This window comes from Ursus arctos, unplaced genomic scaffold (genome assembly GCF_023065955.2).
Source record: "Ursus arctos isolate Adak ecotype North America unplaced genomic scaffold, UrsArc2.0 scaffold_17, whole genome shotgun sequence".
Classification (NCBI taxonomy): domain Eukaryota; kingdom Metazoa; phylum Chordata; class Mammalia; order Carnivora; family Ursidae; genus Ursus; species Ursus arctos.
Window position 1 is genome coordinate 16,019,679 of NW_026622841.1, and position 19,045 is coordinate 16,038,723.

At 44.8% G+C, this 19,045-nt stretch overlaps 1 protein-coding gene across 2 annotated transcripts; it reads right to left on the reverse strand.

The window, feature by feature from the left end:
* Positions 1-2,204: 2,204 nt before the first annotated feature.
* SEC11C (SEC11 homolog C, signal peptidase complex subunit) lies at positions 2,205-18,307 on the reverse strand. 2 transcript variants are annotated; one of them, XM_026496403.4, is made up of 6 exons: positions 18,103-18,307; positions 10,739-10,848; positions 7,403-7,552; positions 5,227-5,346; positions 3,028-3,085; positions 2,205-2,403 (listed from the first exon to the last, which is right to left on the reverse strand). In XM_026496403.4, the coding sequence occupies exons 1-6, from the start codon at positions 18,187-18,189 to the stop codon at positions 2,350-2,352; spliced, it is 579 nt and encodes a 192-aa protein (XP_026352188.1). In that variant the 5' UTR covers positions 18,190-18,307; the 3' UTR covers positions 2,205-2,349. The 2 variants fall into 2 exon arrangements, with proteins under 2 accessions (XP_026352188.1, XP_057169345.1); XM_057313362.1 differs by having other exon boundaries at positions 2,205-3,085; positions 18,103-18,296.
* Between the last annotated feature and the right edge of the window lie 738 nt (positions 18,308-19,045).

Here is a 19,045-nt window from a genome sequence, read left to right on the forward strand (position 1 = left end):
CCTTGGGAAGTGGAAAAACAGTTGTCCAGCTCATAAGAAATGTGTGTCCCAGGAGCACCCGAAAGCTCCCAGCAAGCAGGTACTTCCTGAAAACCCCAGTGTAAGCTGTTTGGGTGTCGCAGTGCCCCTGCGTCTGCTTAGATGCCGGCCTGGCTCTTGTGCATGTGTCCCCGACAGTGAGGCTGCAGTGGAGACCCCCAGAAAAAGGACCTTCCATCCAGCATCAACGCCCATCACTTCTACCGCCGAAGCACCGACCCATCTAAGAAGCCCAAAGCGCTGGGCTGGCGGACTAGCCACAAATGGCACAGGCCGAGCCACAGTCGGGTTTATGCCAGGATGTCAGGCACGCGGAAAGAATTAACGATCAGCTCGGCCACAGTAAGACTTCTTTAAAGTTTCTATTAACCAACGGCAGTCCCCCAGGAAGACGATAAAATAATAAAGCTTTGACCCAACATTTTGACATTTCATGTTTAGTTAAAGGAATGAAAATCTCTTTTTCTTAAGAAAGGAGTTTATGAAAGGGCACAAGAGAATCACGTTTTTAGAAAGCGTCCTATAATTCTTTTTCTTTCACTTTGGTGATTTCAACAGGATGAGGGCCATTGTTGTTGCCACAGTCTATTTCAGCAGAGAGAAAGGCTTACGGGGCAAGCTGCCCCCCGCGGATCACTCCTGCCGCTCTTTCCCAGATCGGGGGCTCCGTGACAGAGGAGCTGTGCAGGTGGGTGACGAGGCACAGGCTCACACTGAAAAAGAAAACTCACCTAACAACGGGTAACGGCAACGAAGCGCGTACTGCACGCACGTCAAGCACCATGCTAAGAGCATTCAGTGAGTTAGCTCCCTGTCCCTGGGGACGGCCAGGGAGCTGAGTGCAGTTCCTGCCCTCCATTCGATGCTGAGGGAATGAGCTTGCTCAAGGCCGAGAGGTGCTTAAGTGGCTTGTAGAGATTCTAAGCTCTTCCACCAGATTTGGACAGACCTCAAAGAATGACGGAGACTTGTAACTTCTCACCGAAAGGATGTCAACATCACATTGTTCGGTGAAAAGAGAACATTTCTGTTACCACTGAAGAGTGCATTTGAAAACATCATTGGGGGGCGCCTGGGGGGCGCAGTCGTTAAGCGTCTGCCTTCGGCTCAGGGCGTGATCCCAGCGTTCTGGGATCGAGTCCCACATCAGGCTCCTCTGCTGGGAGCCTGCTTCTTCCTCTCCCACTCCCCCTGCTTGTGTTCCCTCTCTCGCTGGCTGTCTCTCTCTGTCAAATAAATAAATAAAATCTTTCAAAAAAAAAAAGAAAACATCATTGGCTCCTTTCTACTCCTCTAACACTGCTACACATACCGTGGTCCAGGCCCCGGCAGCATCTAGGGATGGAGTCTCGGGCCCCACCCCAGCCCTCCTGAGTCAGAACCTGCCTCGAACGGCAGCCAGGTGCTCCGCATGCTCACTGAAGCTTGAGAGCACCCCTCCCTTCGCTGGGCTCCCACACCTGGCAGGAATGCTCTTCCCTGGGATTTACCTGCCTGATTTCTTAACTCTGCTCAAGGTCCCCTCCTCAGAGGTCTTCCCTGGCCTCTACATGAAAAGCAAGGCTTCTCTTTGGCTCTCTATCAGCTGACCCCGTTTAATTCTCCTTCAGAGCAACTGTATTCCTGAAATCCGAGTGTTCCTCCCACACGCTGCAAACTCCATCCAGGCTACGACTTCACAGCCCGGCCCCGAGGGCGGCGGCTGGGACATAAGTGCCTGACACAGTTTCGTGAAGGACCATGTTCTATGCAGGACTCTGTATCGTGCGTGTGTAACTCACACAGTGGAGGTCCCTGGGAAACTACAGAGGGACGTGCCCCTCTCACCCTTCTGCACTTTTTTTAAGTTTTCAAAGGAGGATGCACTGGTTTTCTAATTTATGAAACACTTCTCAAATAATTTATCCACCCACCTCAAGATAGATTCCACCACAAACACAAAGCAGATTACATCTTTCCTTTTAAAAAGGTTTTAGACTTTATTAACTTATCAGAGTCTACTTGTTTTGAAACTCAGACATTACAACTACATCGTGGGGACCATGCACTGTATGGTCCCCAGCGGCAGGTCCAGAAGTGGCCCAGACCCCCGTGCTTGGCTTAGAATGACCACGAGCGGCACAGAGACTGAGCAGGTTCGAGTCAGAGCCCACAAAAGAAAACAATTTTTACTGATGAATCATTTATTTGGACAAGACAAAAATGTCTCCACGTTGTTTCCTTTTATACAGAAAGTGGAACATTTCAAATATATTAGATTTTCTCTTTTTCAACAGAATTCATTTCTGGTCCTAGGAACTTCTTCTCATTTTAGGATTCACGTTTTAGTAACACATATGCACCCATTACAGCCAAAAGAGCATACTGTAAAGAAAACACAGTGGGAAATTACTGTGAGCTCTACAAATTCGGTTGGTCTATAAGTGTATTCAGATGAAGTCTGCTCAGTGCTAGACTGAGGACAGAATCAAAAGATGACCCCTTCCCCCATGCCTGGTTCTCCAAACTAGCTGTTCAATGCACAGTATGGTTTAAAACCCCCCAAATATATTGATGGACTAAGGACCAAGCACCCAACAAACACGGCTAATTCACTGCTCAATCTTGCGTAGGTTCCCTATTGTTTTTCAAGTGGTTTTTAAAAAATATAGATGCCATTTTTATTGAGGTTGAGAGATCATCATTACTGGGTTTATTGTACTACGTTTTTTTGTATGTTTAAAGATTTCCATGATAAAAAGCAACTAATATAGAGGTGCCATTCTAGAATACACTATGAACACAAAAGATGAAAGTAGCTATTTTAAATAACTGACTTAAGTGTTGATAATTTAAATGGTTATGTTAATTTGCAGTTAAATACAAACACTGCAAAAAAAAAAATAACCAGCAAAACATTTTTAAAAGACTGCATCTTTACAGCTGCACGTGCAAAAGCTCCAATATACACACATTTTTTTTAACGCAGACATACATACACATTCCTACCTTGAATTTTGGGTAGTCATTCATTATTATGGTGACCATACCAACATATGGTAAAAACCTAAATTGTGGGATGAAAAGCCAGAAATATAAGGACTGTTTGTAATATGATGATAGCAACATTTAAAAACACTCTAACTCAGCCTGAGGACACAAATCTTCCTCGGGAATAGCCCTGACTGGGGCTGTAAGACTAACATTCACTCCTGCCTCAAAAGGCTTTCTTAATCAAAAGCATCACCACTAACAGCAGGACGATTTTTCAAGCAGGCACATGATTTCAAATAGAGATGCTGCTTGTCTTTGCTTGCTGCATTCACCGTAACAAAATTAAAATAATTAGTTGAGCCACTTGTACAAATGGAACCGACAACTGCCATCAAGCTAGTTTTTAATTTTTTTTGGTGGAGAAGTCATATCCAGACAGCCTATATAAAGACGGCTGTTAGGGAAAGCTTTCAAAATACATGAAGAATTAGTTTGTAATTGGAAGAACCACCATCATTTTCATTTCATGGGGCTTTTCAGATGTAACAAACACGCTTATTGGGCAATGAACACAGATGTGAGTCCCATAACTTATACCCACATGTGATTATGATCACAGAAACAGAAGGTCCGGGGCATAAGCTAGCCAATGATTCTGCTGACAAAATTCATGTCAAGATGCAATCAGTAGACCCAAGCCTCACATCACTAACAGGGAACCAGGGAAGGCACCCCGTACCAGCCAGTCCTATGTAAATCAGCAGCTCCAACCTCTCCTTTATACAAAGCCTGTCCCCAGGACGTCTAAAAATAGAGGACTGGGACACTTGGGTGGCTCATTCGGTTAAGCAGCTGCGTTCAGCTCAGGTCGTGATCTCAGGGTCCTGGGGTCAAGTCCTGCATCAGGCTCCTTGCTCAGTGAGGAGCCTGCTTCTCCCTCCGCCTGTTTCTCCCTGCTTGTGCTCTCTCTCTCTGACCAATAAATAAATAAAATCTTTAAAAATAAATAAATAAAAATAGAAAACTGACCAGGTAGAAGTCTCTCCCTTCTCCCCACAGATATTCCAATGGAAATGCAACCGGGTAAAGGAGTTAGAAGATGAGCAGAGGGAGAAAAGGGGGAGAAAGAGGCCTCAAAACACAATCTAATTGATAAAGCTAAATCGAGAAAATGGTAATCAAGTTCTCCAGCCTTAAAGAGCTGGTGGGATTTAGAGAAGATAAAAAAAAAAAAAAAAAAGAAAAGAAACACTTCTAACAAGGGTTAAACATAAGAAAGGGTCACTAGGAGAGGGCAAGAATTGCCTTTTTTTGCTTTTTTTAGTAAGAGGATACATGCTCTGCTGTGTCAGAAGAGAACTCATCACTGGAACAATTATGCAAAGATGAATATTAAAAGATTTATCACATAACTGTTTCTGGTAGAGAAAAACAGGAAATAGTCTAAATGTCCACCAAAAGAGGATCGGCTAAGTTATGATTTTATGATTCTCAGTGGAACAACAGTACGTAGCCATTTAAAAATACATGGGTGTAGATTTGACACAGAAATCTATTTCCAACTTCTTGTTGGATGAGAAGGTAAAATAAAATTCTACTATGTAAAATTATATATTACATATGCACACACATCTGTATAGGTACAAGGAATGTCTAGAATATTCACTTAAGTGTTAAATAGTGGTTATCTCTGGGAGGATTTCTTGTAATTGCTATTTAAAACCAGAAATAACTAATCTCTAAGTGATGATTTCTTTCAAAAACATAATTAAACCAATGATATAGATAATATACTTGCATTCAGTTTTAGATTTTTGGTCCCTAGTTCTGAGTGGCATTTACACAGTAAATTGGACTACTTACAACTCTCCTGACATATAATATTTGTAACAAGTGATTCTATTATCCTATACACTTTGTTTCTTAGTTTCTTTTTTTTGAGGGAGGGAAGGAGGGAGGGAGAGACAGGGAGACTGAAAGAGAGAAAGGGAGGGGTGTGGGGGGAACGGGCAGAGAGAAAATCCCAAGCAGGCTCTACACTTAACACGGAGCCCAATGCAGGGCTCAATCTCACAACCCTGATATCATGATCTGAGCTGAAACCAAGAGTCGGACGTGTAACCAACTGAGCCTCCCAGGCGCCCCTAGTTTCTTTGTTACTAACTATTTTTCCGGTTTCTGAATCTTTTATATAACTTAAAAGTTAATGCTCACCCTCTGGCTCTTCCCACCACATCCTTCTTCTCAAGCCAGTTCTGGCCCTCTTTGTACAAGCCTCTGTCGTCAACTTCATTATTGTCTCCTTTAGTCAGAAATTTGATGTCTCCATTATCTCTAGAAAGCAAAATAATGTCCTCTCACAAATAATTTTCAGCACAGCATCATTAGAAAACAATCAGTTTACCCAGCAACGGGCATTTAGACAAACATTCCACAGTAACTTGATCTTTCCTGGTCTAAGGCGATTGCTTACAGATAACCATCTAACTAACACACAGGGCTGCCGGCGATTCTGCAGACTCAAACTCGGAAATGCTCAAGTCACCCTGATAACCAAAAAGCACGGCAAAGCACGAGGGCGCCAGCAAGGCAGCAATCAGCTTCCAGCAACTGTTTTCACTCTCCTTGTCCTCAAAGACCGACTTGTGAACACGGCTTAGATTCCCCTTCACTCTAGAGAGGAACTTGGTCCCAGATCACACAGATCTGAGCCCCAGCTAATTGAAATGCGCGTGTGCCCTTACCCCTCCTCAAACCTACTTTTCCTTGCCAAATGTAAAATGTTAATGCATTATTTCCTTCAGCACTGAGCAAAGCGGTATAAAATCTGGTTTGCAAAGAAACAGGAATCACAAATGGCACAAAACCAGTGTGTTAAAGAGACCCACGGGATTAATTCTAAACATTCTAAACCGGTGCTTATGTAGCCTTGACACTAGAAACACAACATTACAGCATTACAGAGCTATAAAGAGGGTCTTCTTTCAATAAGACAAATGAAAAAAGGCACTATTATAATTAGATAAAATATTAAAAGCCCACAAAGATTTGAAACCATGCCAAAAGGAGCAAGCTGATTTGCAGCTGCGGTTATAAAGGAAATCAGGAAGATAAAACCCCTGAGCAGTCTCTCCCACAACTCATGCAAATTACAGAAAATCACCATTATTTCCTCAACTTTGAATAATTTCTCATCTGTAGAAATTATGTTTAAGTCAGCTGTCACATTACGACCATGTATATTTCTTTATCAGTCAGTTAACAAGTGGACATCAAGTCCTGTCATGCAGTACCACAAATGAAAACAGGGTCATTCCAATGTTTACAGCAAAACAAAGTGATGATTTTAAGTATCGACTTCTTTGGGGAACCCCTGCAAGCAGTGACTGGAATGGGAACCTGATACTGGACATGTACAAATAGTTACAGTCCACGCGTGTGTACACACACACACACACACACACGATGAGAAATGCTCTGTTATTTAAGAAACACAAATACACACATCTCAGTTTAATTCCGTAACTCAGGCAGGTAAAAATGCTACACTAAGCTGCAAGAGGTAAATGAATAACCCAGTATACAGAAGGTCGCATTTTCACTAATCACGTGACTGTACCCTCCCCTGGGAACTTAATACACATGAGGTAGAAGTCACTGTTTCCCGTTCCCAAAAAGTATCTTCAGAAGCCTGCACTTGCATTTAAAGGAAAGGAAGACCATTTGTGGGGGGAGAACTGAAGCAGGACACACAATGATTGAACCCCGGGCCGGAGACAGGGACGCGCCGCCACCCATGGCTAAGGCTACTGCTGTGAATGCTGCTTGGTCTGAAGTGACACAGAGAAACAGGCAGCTTTCTGCATTTCAGAAAACGGTCCTCACATCATCATAATCCTCAGCTGCAACGGGACTGGATTTTCTCTGAGACTCCTTCAAATAACTATTATGCTCTTGTACATTGCACCTCCCACTGCGCAGCAATTTAGTTACCGTTACCGAGTGCTTCCAGAAACACCTGTCCGTTCAGTTCTCATAATCGCCTGTGAGTCATGGTGGGAAAGGATAATGTTATCAGTCCGTCTTACTGACTGGGTAAGGGAGCAGGTCCAAAGTCACCCAATTCGTCAATGGCGGGACTAGGAGCATAATCCAGAGCGTCTGCTATTTTCTAACCAACCAAGAAAACTGGCTACCGAAACCGAATCACCGAATTCCACACCTGAAACTAATATTACACGGTATGTTGGCTAACTGGAATTTAAATAAAAACCTGAGGGGAAAAAAAAGTTGGATAACAATCAGTGCTAAGGAAATTCATTAATTAATTAATTAAATCCAGCAACCAAAATTTACAAAACAACACCAAAAAGAAGTCAAGCCCCCTTACTTTTCATGAACTTTGATCACTCTGTGAACTATTGGAATGTCTCGTCCTTCAACTTTAAAGACCACGATCTCACCAGCTCTAATGGGGTCTTCCCGGAAGTTTGTCAGGAACAGAAGGTCGCCCCTGTGAAAGGCTGGCTCCATACTGCCACTGCGAAGAAACGCAAAATCACATCCTATTAGCCTGGGTTCACTGGGGAACTTTTCAATTCATGAAGAACACAAAAATAAATACATCAGTGAAAGTCTCAGCCTCCATCAATCGTCAGGTAGGTCTGGGAGCTATTATACAAGCCACAGTGGTTCCCTTCTGACTGCTCACGATGATGACATCAAGTAAGACAGGAAATGATTGCTTCTTAGATTAAGTATGAAAAGGATAGTAGCAGGCCCCTCTGTACTTTGTATTAGGTAGAAAAAGAACCGAGTATAATGTGAACTCTTTGCAGTAAAAGCTGCCAATTTTTAGCCTCAAAAAAAAAAAAAAAGTCCTACATCTACAAATACATGACTATTTTCATTCAGAAGTACAGACTCAAAGCCGGTTGATACTCTAGGGCTATTCTCGCGTTTCATGGCTCATCTCCAGCACCTAGGACGTGGGCATTCAAGGAAGAGAAGCAAACAAATGAATGCCTTGGAAGAGTGATCTATCCAAAAACCGAGCTGAGGGTTGGGACAAAATTCAAGCCCAAGTCTTGGGACTCCTGGGGCATCATCCTTTAGACCATATTCTACAGAAAGTCCAATTTTAACAAGTGTTGACTGCTTTTGAAGTGGAGGTCAATGAAGAATCCCACATGGTACTGGTTTAAACCCCTGCCAAACATCTTCGATGGATTCAAAGTAAATTGTAATCTAGTAGAAGCTGAAATTATCAAAACAGAATTCATTTTGCATATGCTCATGCTTTGTCTTAATGCATCAGAAAATAAATAAGACCAGGGGCGCCTGGGTGGTGCAGTCGTTAAGCGTCTGCCGTCGGCTCAGGGCGTGATCCCGGCATTCTGGGATTGAGCCCCACATCAGGCTCCTCTGCTAAGAGCCTGCTTCTTCCTCTCCCACTCCCCCCGCTTGTGTTCCCTCTCTCGCTGGCTGTCTCTCTGTCAAATAAATAAATAAATAAATAAATAAATAAATAAATAAATCTTTAAAAAAAAAAAAAAGAAAGAAAATAAATAAGACCAAACAATATTGCAATATAGGGACTGTATGCTCAAAAACCAGTGAGAAGTTTGTTGAGGGCAGGATGCAGGGAGGAAGAACCAGACTGGCGAAGAAATGGAGTGCTTTAAAGGAAAATGTGAGTTCATAATGGGAGTGGCTCAAGAAGTTGGCCCTCCTGTCCCTCCCGGCCCTGGACCACCTTAAACGTGTCAGCACATGCAGATCAGCAAGGAGAAACACAGCAGAGACTGGCCTGTCACTAAGTACCTGCTGATGTGTTTACTTTAAAGTGAAACCAGTGACACTAGTATCATAATAGATCTAGCATTCAAAAATAGGAAATCTGAATAAAAAATATAGTGAGGGCTAGAAATATAAATGACTATGAGGGAAAGAAAGAGCAAACAGTTAAGAACTACAGCTAGAAAAACCTTCTGGATAAGTCTGAGGCAGAAGAGTGCAGTTTGTCATCAAGAGTCATTATCGTGTCCCATGAGGAAAGCACTTCTTTGATATGTTTCACTAATATCAACTTACACTTGCTTTCTTCACGAGCCAGGGATTTCCCAAAGGTCAGTGTTCCCCAAGGTCACACATCTCTCATGATGTCAACAATTAATGTTGACAAACCAAATTTAAAACTATAAAGGATGCTTAAAAAAAAAAAAAAAGAAGTCCCTACAGACCACAATGTTACAACAACTTCTGTGTGTAAGTGTGTCTGTGTGATTTAAGGAAAACCAGAACATCTGGGATCTAGTTTTGGTTTTGCCAAAAGTAACTGTAAGATGCAAGTGGCTTGGCCTTCACGGGCCTCAGGCTCTTTATCTGTTAAGTGAGAGTTTTTAATTTCTTTTTTTTTAAGATTTATTTGAGAGAGAGGGAAAGAGAGAGAGAACATGAGTGGGGTGAGGGGCAAAGGGAGAAGCAGGATCCCCACTGAACAGGGAGCCAGATGTGGGACTCGATCCCAGGACCCGAGATCATCACCTGAGCTGAAAGCAGACGCTTGGCTGACTGAGCCACCCAGGTGCCCCAGGGGTTTTTCATTTCTAATGGGAAAAGAAAAAAAAAAAAAAGCCTTAAAATCCTTCCTTCAGATGAATCTTACCAGGATGCATACCTATATAGAATATATAAAAATGGAGCTGTTATAACTGAAACAAGGCTGAGGAGTCTAGAATCCATGCATTTGATCCCCTTCTCCTCCTAACTGACCCACTGGACCCCAGGGCACTCCTAGAGCACAGTGTGAACACCAGTGAATTAGAAACCAGTATGTTCTCCTAAGGCTCCTACATGTATGAGGGCAGTGTACCTCTAGAACAGACCCCTTGGCCAGCCACGCAAGGGCACCCGGGCGAAGCCAGGGTCACGGCCGAAGCCCCATGATGTGGCAGCAGGGCCCGTGGAGGGCAAGGGCACTGTTTGGGAGCCACGAACCCTGCATGCCGGCCTTGGCTCCTGCACCAGCCAGCGGTGAGCCTGCCCCCGTCGCTGCTACCGACTGCCACTCCACCGGTGAAACACACAGGCTCCGCCCCCACCCACGGTAAGCTCGACGGTCCAGGACGCGCTGGACAGAGAGCAACCTGAAGCACCCAGGGCTCCCAAACGTGCTTCTTTAACTTCAAACTGATCACGTTTTCTCCTTGCATGACTTCATGGCTATATGAAGTTAACTAAAGTATTAACTTTTCTAAACTTAACGTCCGGTGCTTTAGAAGGGTAATAGTGTCAGGGAGTGAGCAGCCACCAACGGCAGCGCCGCGGACGCCTGAAACAACACAGCACGCGCTGCCGTGCGCTGGGGAGACACACTTCCTGTCTGGCTGGCACCGAGAAAGCCGAATCACAGTTTTAAATGACTTATGTTTAAGGACCGGTTTGCACACACATAATCACACGGGATTGTTATCTTCGGTGGATTAAGGCACGAAAATACAAAAGCAAGTATACTGTCCCGCAGTGTTAGCATCCCCACCACCAAAGCTCTGAAGTGTGTGTCGAAAAAGATCAGATTTTTCAACAAAGGCCAGAACGAAATGCAAACGGCATCAACAAAGAAAATCCTAATGCTCTATCCAGGGACAACACTGAGTGTTGGCTTTCGCTCGGGCGACCCTGCTTCTCTGTGGCGGGGCAGAGCGCGACAGCGTGCAGCATTTACCTCAGCACCACCACGATCGGGCTCTCGCTGCCAGTGAGGACGATCAACCCCTTCCAGATCATGAGCGCAGAAGACACGATCATGGCGAAGTTTAAAACCTGGTAATACAGCTGGAATGCAAAAGGCCAAACCCAAAGTGAGAACCAATGGAAGAATATGCACGAACCCTAAGCTGGAGATGAGCTTGTTTACAAAAAAAAAAAGAAAGAAAAAAAAAAAGCTAAGTTCTGATTTTAGGACATTAATTCACACAACCTATAAACTCAGTTAGTATTTCAACTTTTGTCCCAGGAATGAGCCTTCTGTATACTGTCTCTCTTTCAATGAGCAACGAGAGAAAAAAACCAGAGCAATCCATGGGCCCTACTTTGCTAAAGCCTCGATAAGACTCTACTTGCCTCTCTGGGATTTCCCAGAACCTTCAACCCTGAAGAGTCCCACTTTTCAAGTTTTGCCCCAAAGGCCTTTTGTTCTCGTGTAGAGAGTGCCCGTAAGACCCGAGAGCCTGGAGTGCATGGTGTGGTTTACCTAGAACCACTCATTTGCCGCCTGGCCAAAGAGGCCTCAAATGAGGCTTCAGAATCCTATAGTACTTAGCAATGAGGCTGTCCTGCATCTGAAATTACATTTCAAAGTGAACAAAAACTTTAAACACATGGATGTTTAAATTTTCCATAAATTTTTTTTAAGGTTAATCCTTTAATCTTCTTTATTTTTTTTTTTATATCATAGAGAGAGTGAGCGAGCACAAGCAGGCGGAGTAGCAGGCAGAGTGAGAAGCACGCTCCCTGCTGAGCAAGGAGCCCGATGTGGGGACTCATCCCAGGACCTTAGGATCATGACCTGAGATGAAAGCAGTCACTTAACTGGCTGAGCCACCCAGGCATCCCTAAATTTTCCATAAATGTTTTAAAAAGTAAAAAGTAAACAATATCTGGTTAAGAACATAGGCAGAAAGCCACACAAGACAGTATCTAGTTCTAAGCTGCCCTCATTCCACCTTAAACCACTGAGTTAAGACCCACAGGGCTTGTCCTGCCGAAGCTCAAGGCTCTTCCTTGCCCACAGCTGCCTGCCACACCCAACCCCTGGTGACAACAGGGGGAAAAAGTAACACGCGCCCACATCATAACACCCTATCCGGCTATAGCTGGATTGTTGGGCCAGATGTCTCCAGTCTTTCAAGAGGCTTTAGGGACAAAAGTCACTGTGTCTACTACTACTTGGAATGCAAGTCCCTCAGGGCATCTGCCCTTAGTATCCTCCAGGATGTTCCTTACTCTAGTACCCGCCGCAATCTTCCTCCTCACAACCCCTGTCCTGGGTGATCCGAAGAGCCATGTAGATGGCCTACCCAACACTCTGGTGTCTCAATTCTTAGACAGCCTCATCTCCAAAGTCCTCCCGCCACCTGAACCAAATACTCTCAACAACATACCTGGAACTGAAACTGCTCACCTCCACGTCTCTAATTCAATTCTTCCCCTCTACCTGCCACGTACATCTGTTCTGCCATATGTGCTCACCTACATGGCAGGACTCCTGTCACCCCCCTCACCACCATTTGTTCTATACATTCTACGTTCTAAACATTTCTGGAATCTGTTCCATTCTCTCTATTCCCACTGGCACCACACTCATCTGAGTCACCAACAGAGCCCACTGGGCAACTATAAGAGTCTGCTAACCGGTCTGCTGGCGTCCGTACACACCTCTCCCAATGCACTCTCCCTGTTACACTCTACACTCATTTGCAAATGTCCCTCCGGCCATCTATAATCTCTATGTCCTGCTTCAGCTGCCCTTCAATTGCATCCCTTTGACTGCATGCCACTACCCTGAGGATGAACGTGGTCCCTATGGTCCTGTCTGGCACATTCCCCTACTCCCTAGCTTCAGGGGGCACAGCTCACTGCGCTCCAGGTATGTTAGCGGTATCTGTCAGTGCTTCGGAGAGCACGTGCTCCTACACTCCAGGATCTTCACCTGGCTATTTCCTCTGCCCAGAGACTCTCTCCCTAGACTCCTTAGCATACCTAAGGCTCACTCATCCTAAATCCTACTAAATCAACACCAGTTCCCCAGGGAAGCCCTCCCTGACCCACTAGACCAGGAGTCGGCAAACTTTTTCTACAAAGGGCCACAAAATAAGTATTTTACAAGCCATACAGTCTCTGTTGAAATTACTCAACCCTGCCATTGTAGCGAGAAAGCAACTAAAGACAATATGTAAAAGAATGAATATGGCTGTGTTCAGATAAAACTTTATTTATAAAAATAGATGGGGGATGCACCTGGGTGGCTCAGTCAGTTAAGTGTCTCTTGATTTCGGCTTAGGTTATGATCTCTGAAACGTGAGATTGAGCCCCGCATTGGACTCCACACTGGGCATGGAGCCTAAGACTCTCTCTCTCCCCCCTCGGCCCTTCCCCCAAACCTACCCCCCCTCCCCGTCTCTAAACAAACAAACAAACACACACACACACACACGCACACACACACACACACACAGATGGTGGGCTGGAGTTTGCTACTCTCTGCTGTAGACCAGCCTAGGTCCTCCTGTTACATATTCTCACTGCATTCTCTACTTCTTTATATCATCCATCACTATCATAATTATACATATCATTTTTAATGTGTCTTTTACATTAGATTTTATGTTCCACAAAGGCAAAGATCATTTTGGCCTTGTTCATAGCTGGACCTCCAGTGTTCAACACAAGTCTGGCAAAAAGTAAGTACTCAATTTGTGGAATAAATGTGAGAAAATAAACATCTTTAATATATGGTGGGCACAAACTATTAGTAAGAAAAACACTAAAATCCCCAAAACAACAACAACAAAAAAGGTAAAAGCTTAAAACTATTAATTTTCCAAAGAAGAAATACAAGTGGTGAATAAACAGAGTGTTCAAACCCAATCCTGCCTCCTCCCTCCCCTCTTCTTTTTTATGCCTAGCAAATTTCAAGTTTGGGGGTTTTGTTTTTTTGTTTTTTGTTTTTTCATGCTAAGACTCGGTGCTGGCCCAGGGTGCACTGTGGTGAGAGGGCAAGCAGACACAGTCATTCTGAGAGCAATCTGGCACTAGCATCACAAGGCTACTTTCAGCCCAGTAACCCTACTTTAGGAATTCCGTCTACAATAAAGACAGATAGGGAATTATGGCCCAACAATATGCATCATGGTCCTATTTCTAGTAAGAGAGAAAAGGAAATAAATGAGCAACAACAAGAAATGATTGAGTAGGGGCGCCTGGGTGTCTCAGTCATTGGGCGTCTGCTTCAGCTCAGGGCGTGATCCCGGCGATCTGGGATCGAGCCCCACATCAGGCTCCTCCGCTGGGAGCCTGCTTCTTCCTCTCCCACTCCCCCTGCTTGTGTTCCCTCTCTCGCTGGCTGTCTCTATCTCTGTCGAATAAATAAATAAAATCTTTAAAAAAAAGAAATGATTGAGTAAAATAATGGCAAGTTACTGCACTATTTAAAACAAAAGTGTAGGCTGCAGTAGAATCTCCACTAACCGCAAAACAGTTTGTAAAACAAGCACAAGGAGTTGCCCTCAAAGGCTAACAGAGGCCGTCTTGGCATGGTGGAATTGCTAGTGATTGAGCTTTCTTCTTTAAACTATTCTCTATTCTTTAAAATTTCTGTGATGGGCATGGATTAATTCCCAAGTCTGGGGAAAATAAATGTTTAAAGGAATTTGACAGAATATTACACGGCCGTTAAAATAATTCCTCTGAAGAGTGTGACAAAACAGGAACACGTAGTCTGACGTGGCGCTAAGGAAGGAAAAGCAGAGCTCGTAGCGCTCCTACTACACGTCTGGGAAATTATGTCACTCCAGGTATTTACGGAGGAAACAACTGAGAGTGGGGACATAAAAATGAATTAAAGTAACCGTGAAGAGGGACGCCTGGGTGGCTCTGTTGGTGAAGCATCTGCCTTTGGCTCAGGTCATGATCTCAGGGTTCTGGGATCGAGCCCTGCATCAGGCTCCCTGCTCAGTGGGGAGCCTGCTTCTCCCTCTCCCTCTGCTGCTCCCCCTGCTCGTGCTCACTCTCTCCCGCTTTTCTCTAATAAATAAAAAAAAGTTTTTTAGGGGAGCCTGGGTGGCTCAGTTAAGCGTCTGCCTTCGGCTCAGGGCGTGATCCCGGCATTCTGGGATCGAGCCCCACATCAGGCTCCTCCACTGGGAGCCTGCTTCTTCCTCTCCCACTCCCCCTGCTTGTGTTCCCTCTCTCGCTGGCTGTCTCTCTCTGTCAAATAAATAAAATCTTTAAAAAAAAATTTTTTTTAAATAATCGTGAAGATATTCTGATGTAATCATTGAAAAGAAAAAGATAAATGTAATTCAAAATTAAAGTTACACACCATTTTAAAAAAAAACAACAACTCTTTGGCTACTGTGTCAATAGCAAATGATGAAACTATCACTAAATCCCCAGAAGAGCAAAGAAGGAAACTGGAGTGCCAAGTGGATACCGTTAAAGCGTTGGGCTGTAATACATTAAATTGTTGCTTCTGAAGTAAAACTGCCTTGCAAGGCTCATTGGTCTAAAGCAGAGGCTGTTCACTATAGCTTGCATTCGAAAACTTCTCCACCTGCCCTGCCTGACTTGAAGGACTTGATAAAGAAATGTTTCATTATGAATTACAGCTCTGACTGGGAAAGCCCCAAGCCACAGTTTTAAACAGAAATTGTCATTTTTAGACAGGTTTTCAAACCATCAGGCTCCACCCTGATAAAAGCAAAGTATAAAACCTTGCCATTTATGTAATAAAGGCCTGGTACTAACAATATTTTTTCCAGCATGATTTTCTATGCTCGAAAAATTCATCGAGGGGAAGTAAAATCAATTTCTCAAAATAAACAAAAGTCCTTTGAGCAAGACATCAATTGGCTAAAGAAAAAACCGATTATACAAAAACCTAACAATCAAGCTAACTGCAGAACCGCAGATCCTACTTCAATATTCTACTTTAAGGAACCTACTAACCCGAGTCCAGGACTAAAATCCTGGAACCTAGAAACATAATTTTGGTTGAACTACTGACAAACTGACGGGGATGTAAGAAATACACCAGCACGTTTTACTGGTACCTTGTGTTTGTTCATCTTCACCTACCAACTTTCTACACTCGGCAATTCATAGCCAGCAAAGTCCAGAAGCAAGCCCACACTCAGCCTTTGTCAACCAAAGACGAAAAAGCCAATGTCTGTGAGTTTCAAACAAACATTTCAGACCCAATATTCTGGCCGACAAAGCAGCACAAATGCCAGTAGCTGTGTTTCTTCCTTCCTCTCTTCCTCACTGCAGGAACAAAGAGTCCTTGTTTTTGCATGTGGCTCTTGCCTTACTTTATAGCAAGCTGGGGCAGCAGAGAAAGGAGGTCCCACTTCCAAGATTGGCGGAGCATGCATGCCTGACAAGGTGTCAGAAGATGCTATTTTGGAGGGAAAAAGAAAAAGAAACAAAAGGACAAAGCTTAAAAGAAAAAAAAAAGTACCAGGAGGCAGCAGAATTGAGCTTCTGCATTTTAATTAGAAAACTAGCAAAACACAGACAATGCAACAGCTACTGACAGGCCTTATCACCAAGAGTGGGAATATACAGATCTTTCAAAAGGCAAACTAGTTTAGGAACTGAGACATTCATCAGAAGGCCTTCTCTGATAGTCTGCAATTATAACCACCAGTAATCAGTACTAGTTTTAGAGACATTTTAAAAACCTAGCCAATTAAGTCTAGAGTTTTAAAGAACGCTCTATTTTCTGGAGAGTTTTCTTGGGAACAGCATCAGTGCTCAGGGAATTAGCTCTTGGTTTTTCAAGCTGGTGATAATCACTGCCACAACTCATCTTAATCACAGAAATTCCTAAGAGTTCATCAGCTACGCACACCTAGAAACAACCAGATTCTAAACAACAGTTTAGACTTGGTGACTTGAGTCACCAAACTCTCCCACACTACTGCACTAGTATGAAATTCTATTTGGAAAACAAAACAAAACAAACCCCATATGTCCACAGGCATAAGTTGTGCTATGCCACAGGCATCATCCCACTCCACAATATGGTGGCAAAAGTGACAGGATGTGTCAAAATCATGAGAATTTATATCATTTTCAAATTAAGTGTTTTTGTTTGTTTTAGAGAGAGAGAGCGCACAAGGGGGTGGGGAGGAGGGGAGAAGCAGAGGAAGAGGGAGAGAGAGAATCTTAAACAGGCTCCACGCCCAGCAGGGAGCCCTAAGCGGGGGCTCCATTTGGGGACTCTGTCTTGAGCCTAAATCAAGAGTTGAACAATTAATCCACTGAGCCATCCAGGAGTCCCGCTACCATTTTCAAAGACAATTAAAATTACCAGTAGGATGGTTCCATTTTTCTTAGCATAATTTATTGCTCATATCAATAGAAGTATTAGGATTCATTAGGATCTATCATGCCCTACAGGTCCCCTAAATTCTCTAACTAGAAGCTTAAGCAATAGCATTTTTCCTGGCTGAGAGGGCTTCCTTTCCAGTCCCCACTCACTCTTGCCTTATATTGAAGACTCAAAGACAGCGACGCTGGCCAAGGGGCTGACCAAGGAGAGAACAAGAAGGAAGTTTTCCTCTGAGGTCACAGAAGAGTGAGAAATTAACCCCAGGTGCCCAGAGACCCCACGCTAACTGCTTCCTATATTCAAGGTGCAGCCAGATGACAGAATCTAAGAGATTAGTGAAGACTTTGGGGGTCCCCTCTGGAAACCTGAATCAGTCTAAAACGATTGCGCACCCCCAGTGAGATCGCCAGGCACAAGGAGCTTTATTTAGTCCCGATGCATGGTGGGGAGAACACGTCCCAGAATGGGAAGAAATTACTTTGGGAGGCATTACCGGACAGTTCTCACTGTCAGAAAGTTCTTTCCTTTCGCCTGCCTTCCGCCCCTTCCATCCGCGGGCAGCCTTCCTCGGGGTGTCAGACCTCCAAGCCTCCCAGAGAAATCTATTCCCTCTTCCAGAGGCTGGCCCTTCAAACCCGTGCAGACAGCTGTCACTCACAGCCCAGTCATCTCTCCTGGCTTTCTCAACCACATTTGACATCCGTAGGACTAGATTCCTATTCTCTTCTCCTTCCTGGCCAGCCTCCCCTCACTGCGCTCTTGTCAGTGCAAGACAGCGCACACCTGTGCCCACACGTGGGTTTGCGCAAATTTGAACCCAGGGCCTCTGAAAGTCGGTGGGGGAGCCTGAAGGCGCCGGCGGCCCCAGTCGCCAGGCGCTGTCCTTGCCGGAGCCCTACCCAGAAAGCCTCGACTCCCCGCAGTTGCAGCCGGTTCTCGCTCCCGGACGCGCCCCCCTGGCGGGCCTCCCTTACCTGGCGTTTGTTCATCTTCCTCAGGTCCCCGAAGATGTCCAAGCCGGACGCCGGGAGATGCGTCCCCACGGCGCCGGCGCGCACCATGGCCGGCTCTCCTGGGGCCGAGACGGCCGGCCCGCTCCCGGTGTCACAGACAGCTGCGGAGCACCGGCCCGACCCGGCCCCCGCCTACCAGCCCCTTGTCCTTGCGGGTCACGTGACCGGCAACTCGCTCGGGCGTCTGGGAATGGTAGTCTTTTGCGAGTCTTAGCCAGCAGTCCACCTGGAAGGAACTGGAAGGAAGAAAACTACCACTCCCAGAATGCTGCGGGGCGAGAGTCTCGTCCAGTGAAGACCCAGGGCTTCTAGGGAGGGCAAAGACGGGACTGAAAAGCCTTGTCCGACCCTTCCGAGAGAACTTGGGAGAGAGGGTGATCTTGCATATGGCAGGGGCAACTCGGGGAAGTGACTATTCAAGAGGAACTGAATTCCTCAAGACTCTGGTCAGGCGTCAAGAGGACACCTAAAGCTCCCCGGCATTCACCTAGCCGTGTATCTTAGCCATTGGATAACTGCGCCGAGCGGAGGCGGGGCCTCCACACAGGCAGCCAGCTGGGCTGAATCGGGGAGGAGTCTAAAGAAAAACACGGCTGGTGGGCGGGGCTTGGAAGAGGCGGGATTTTTGAAATCTGCAAGAAGTAGTAAGGTTTGAACACAGGAAAGCATCGTTGTAGCCTCTTGATCATAGTCGTGTTGCAATAAATATTAATTGAATGAATAAATAACCACCTAATTTTATACACGAAGAAAGAGAGGCCCAGAAAGTCTAAAGGACATGGCCAAGGTTAAGGGTCAGAGTCTGAAATAGAACTCAAATTTTACAATTTCCAATTGTAGATTGCTAGATCATTCATTCACTCAGTTATGCATTATTTATTTCATTCATTTGTTCACAAGTCTT

Coding starts and splice junctions, on each gene's coding strand:
- SEC11C (XM_057313362.1), bottom strand. CDS start 18,189: ATGGTGCGCGCCGGCGCCGTGGGGACGCATCTCCCGGCGTCCGGCTTG. Junction 10,849..18,102: donor GGAAGATGAACAAACGCCAG/GTAAGGGAGGCC, acceptor TTTGCATTCCAG/CTGTATTACCAGGTTTTAAA. Junction 5,347..7,402: donor GTGATCAAAGTTCATGAAAA/GTAAGGGGGCTT, acceptor TTTGCTTTCTAG/AGATAATGGAGACATCAAAT.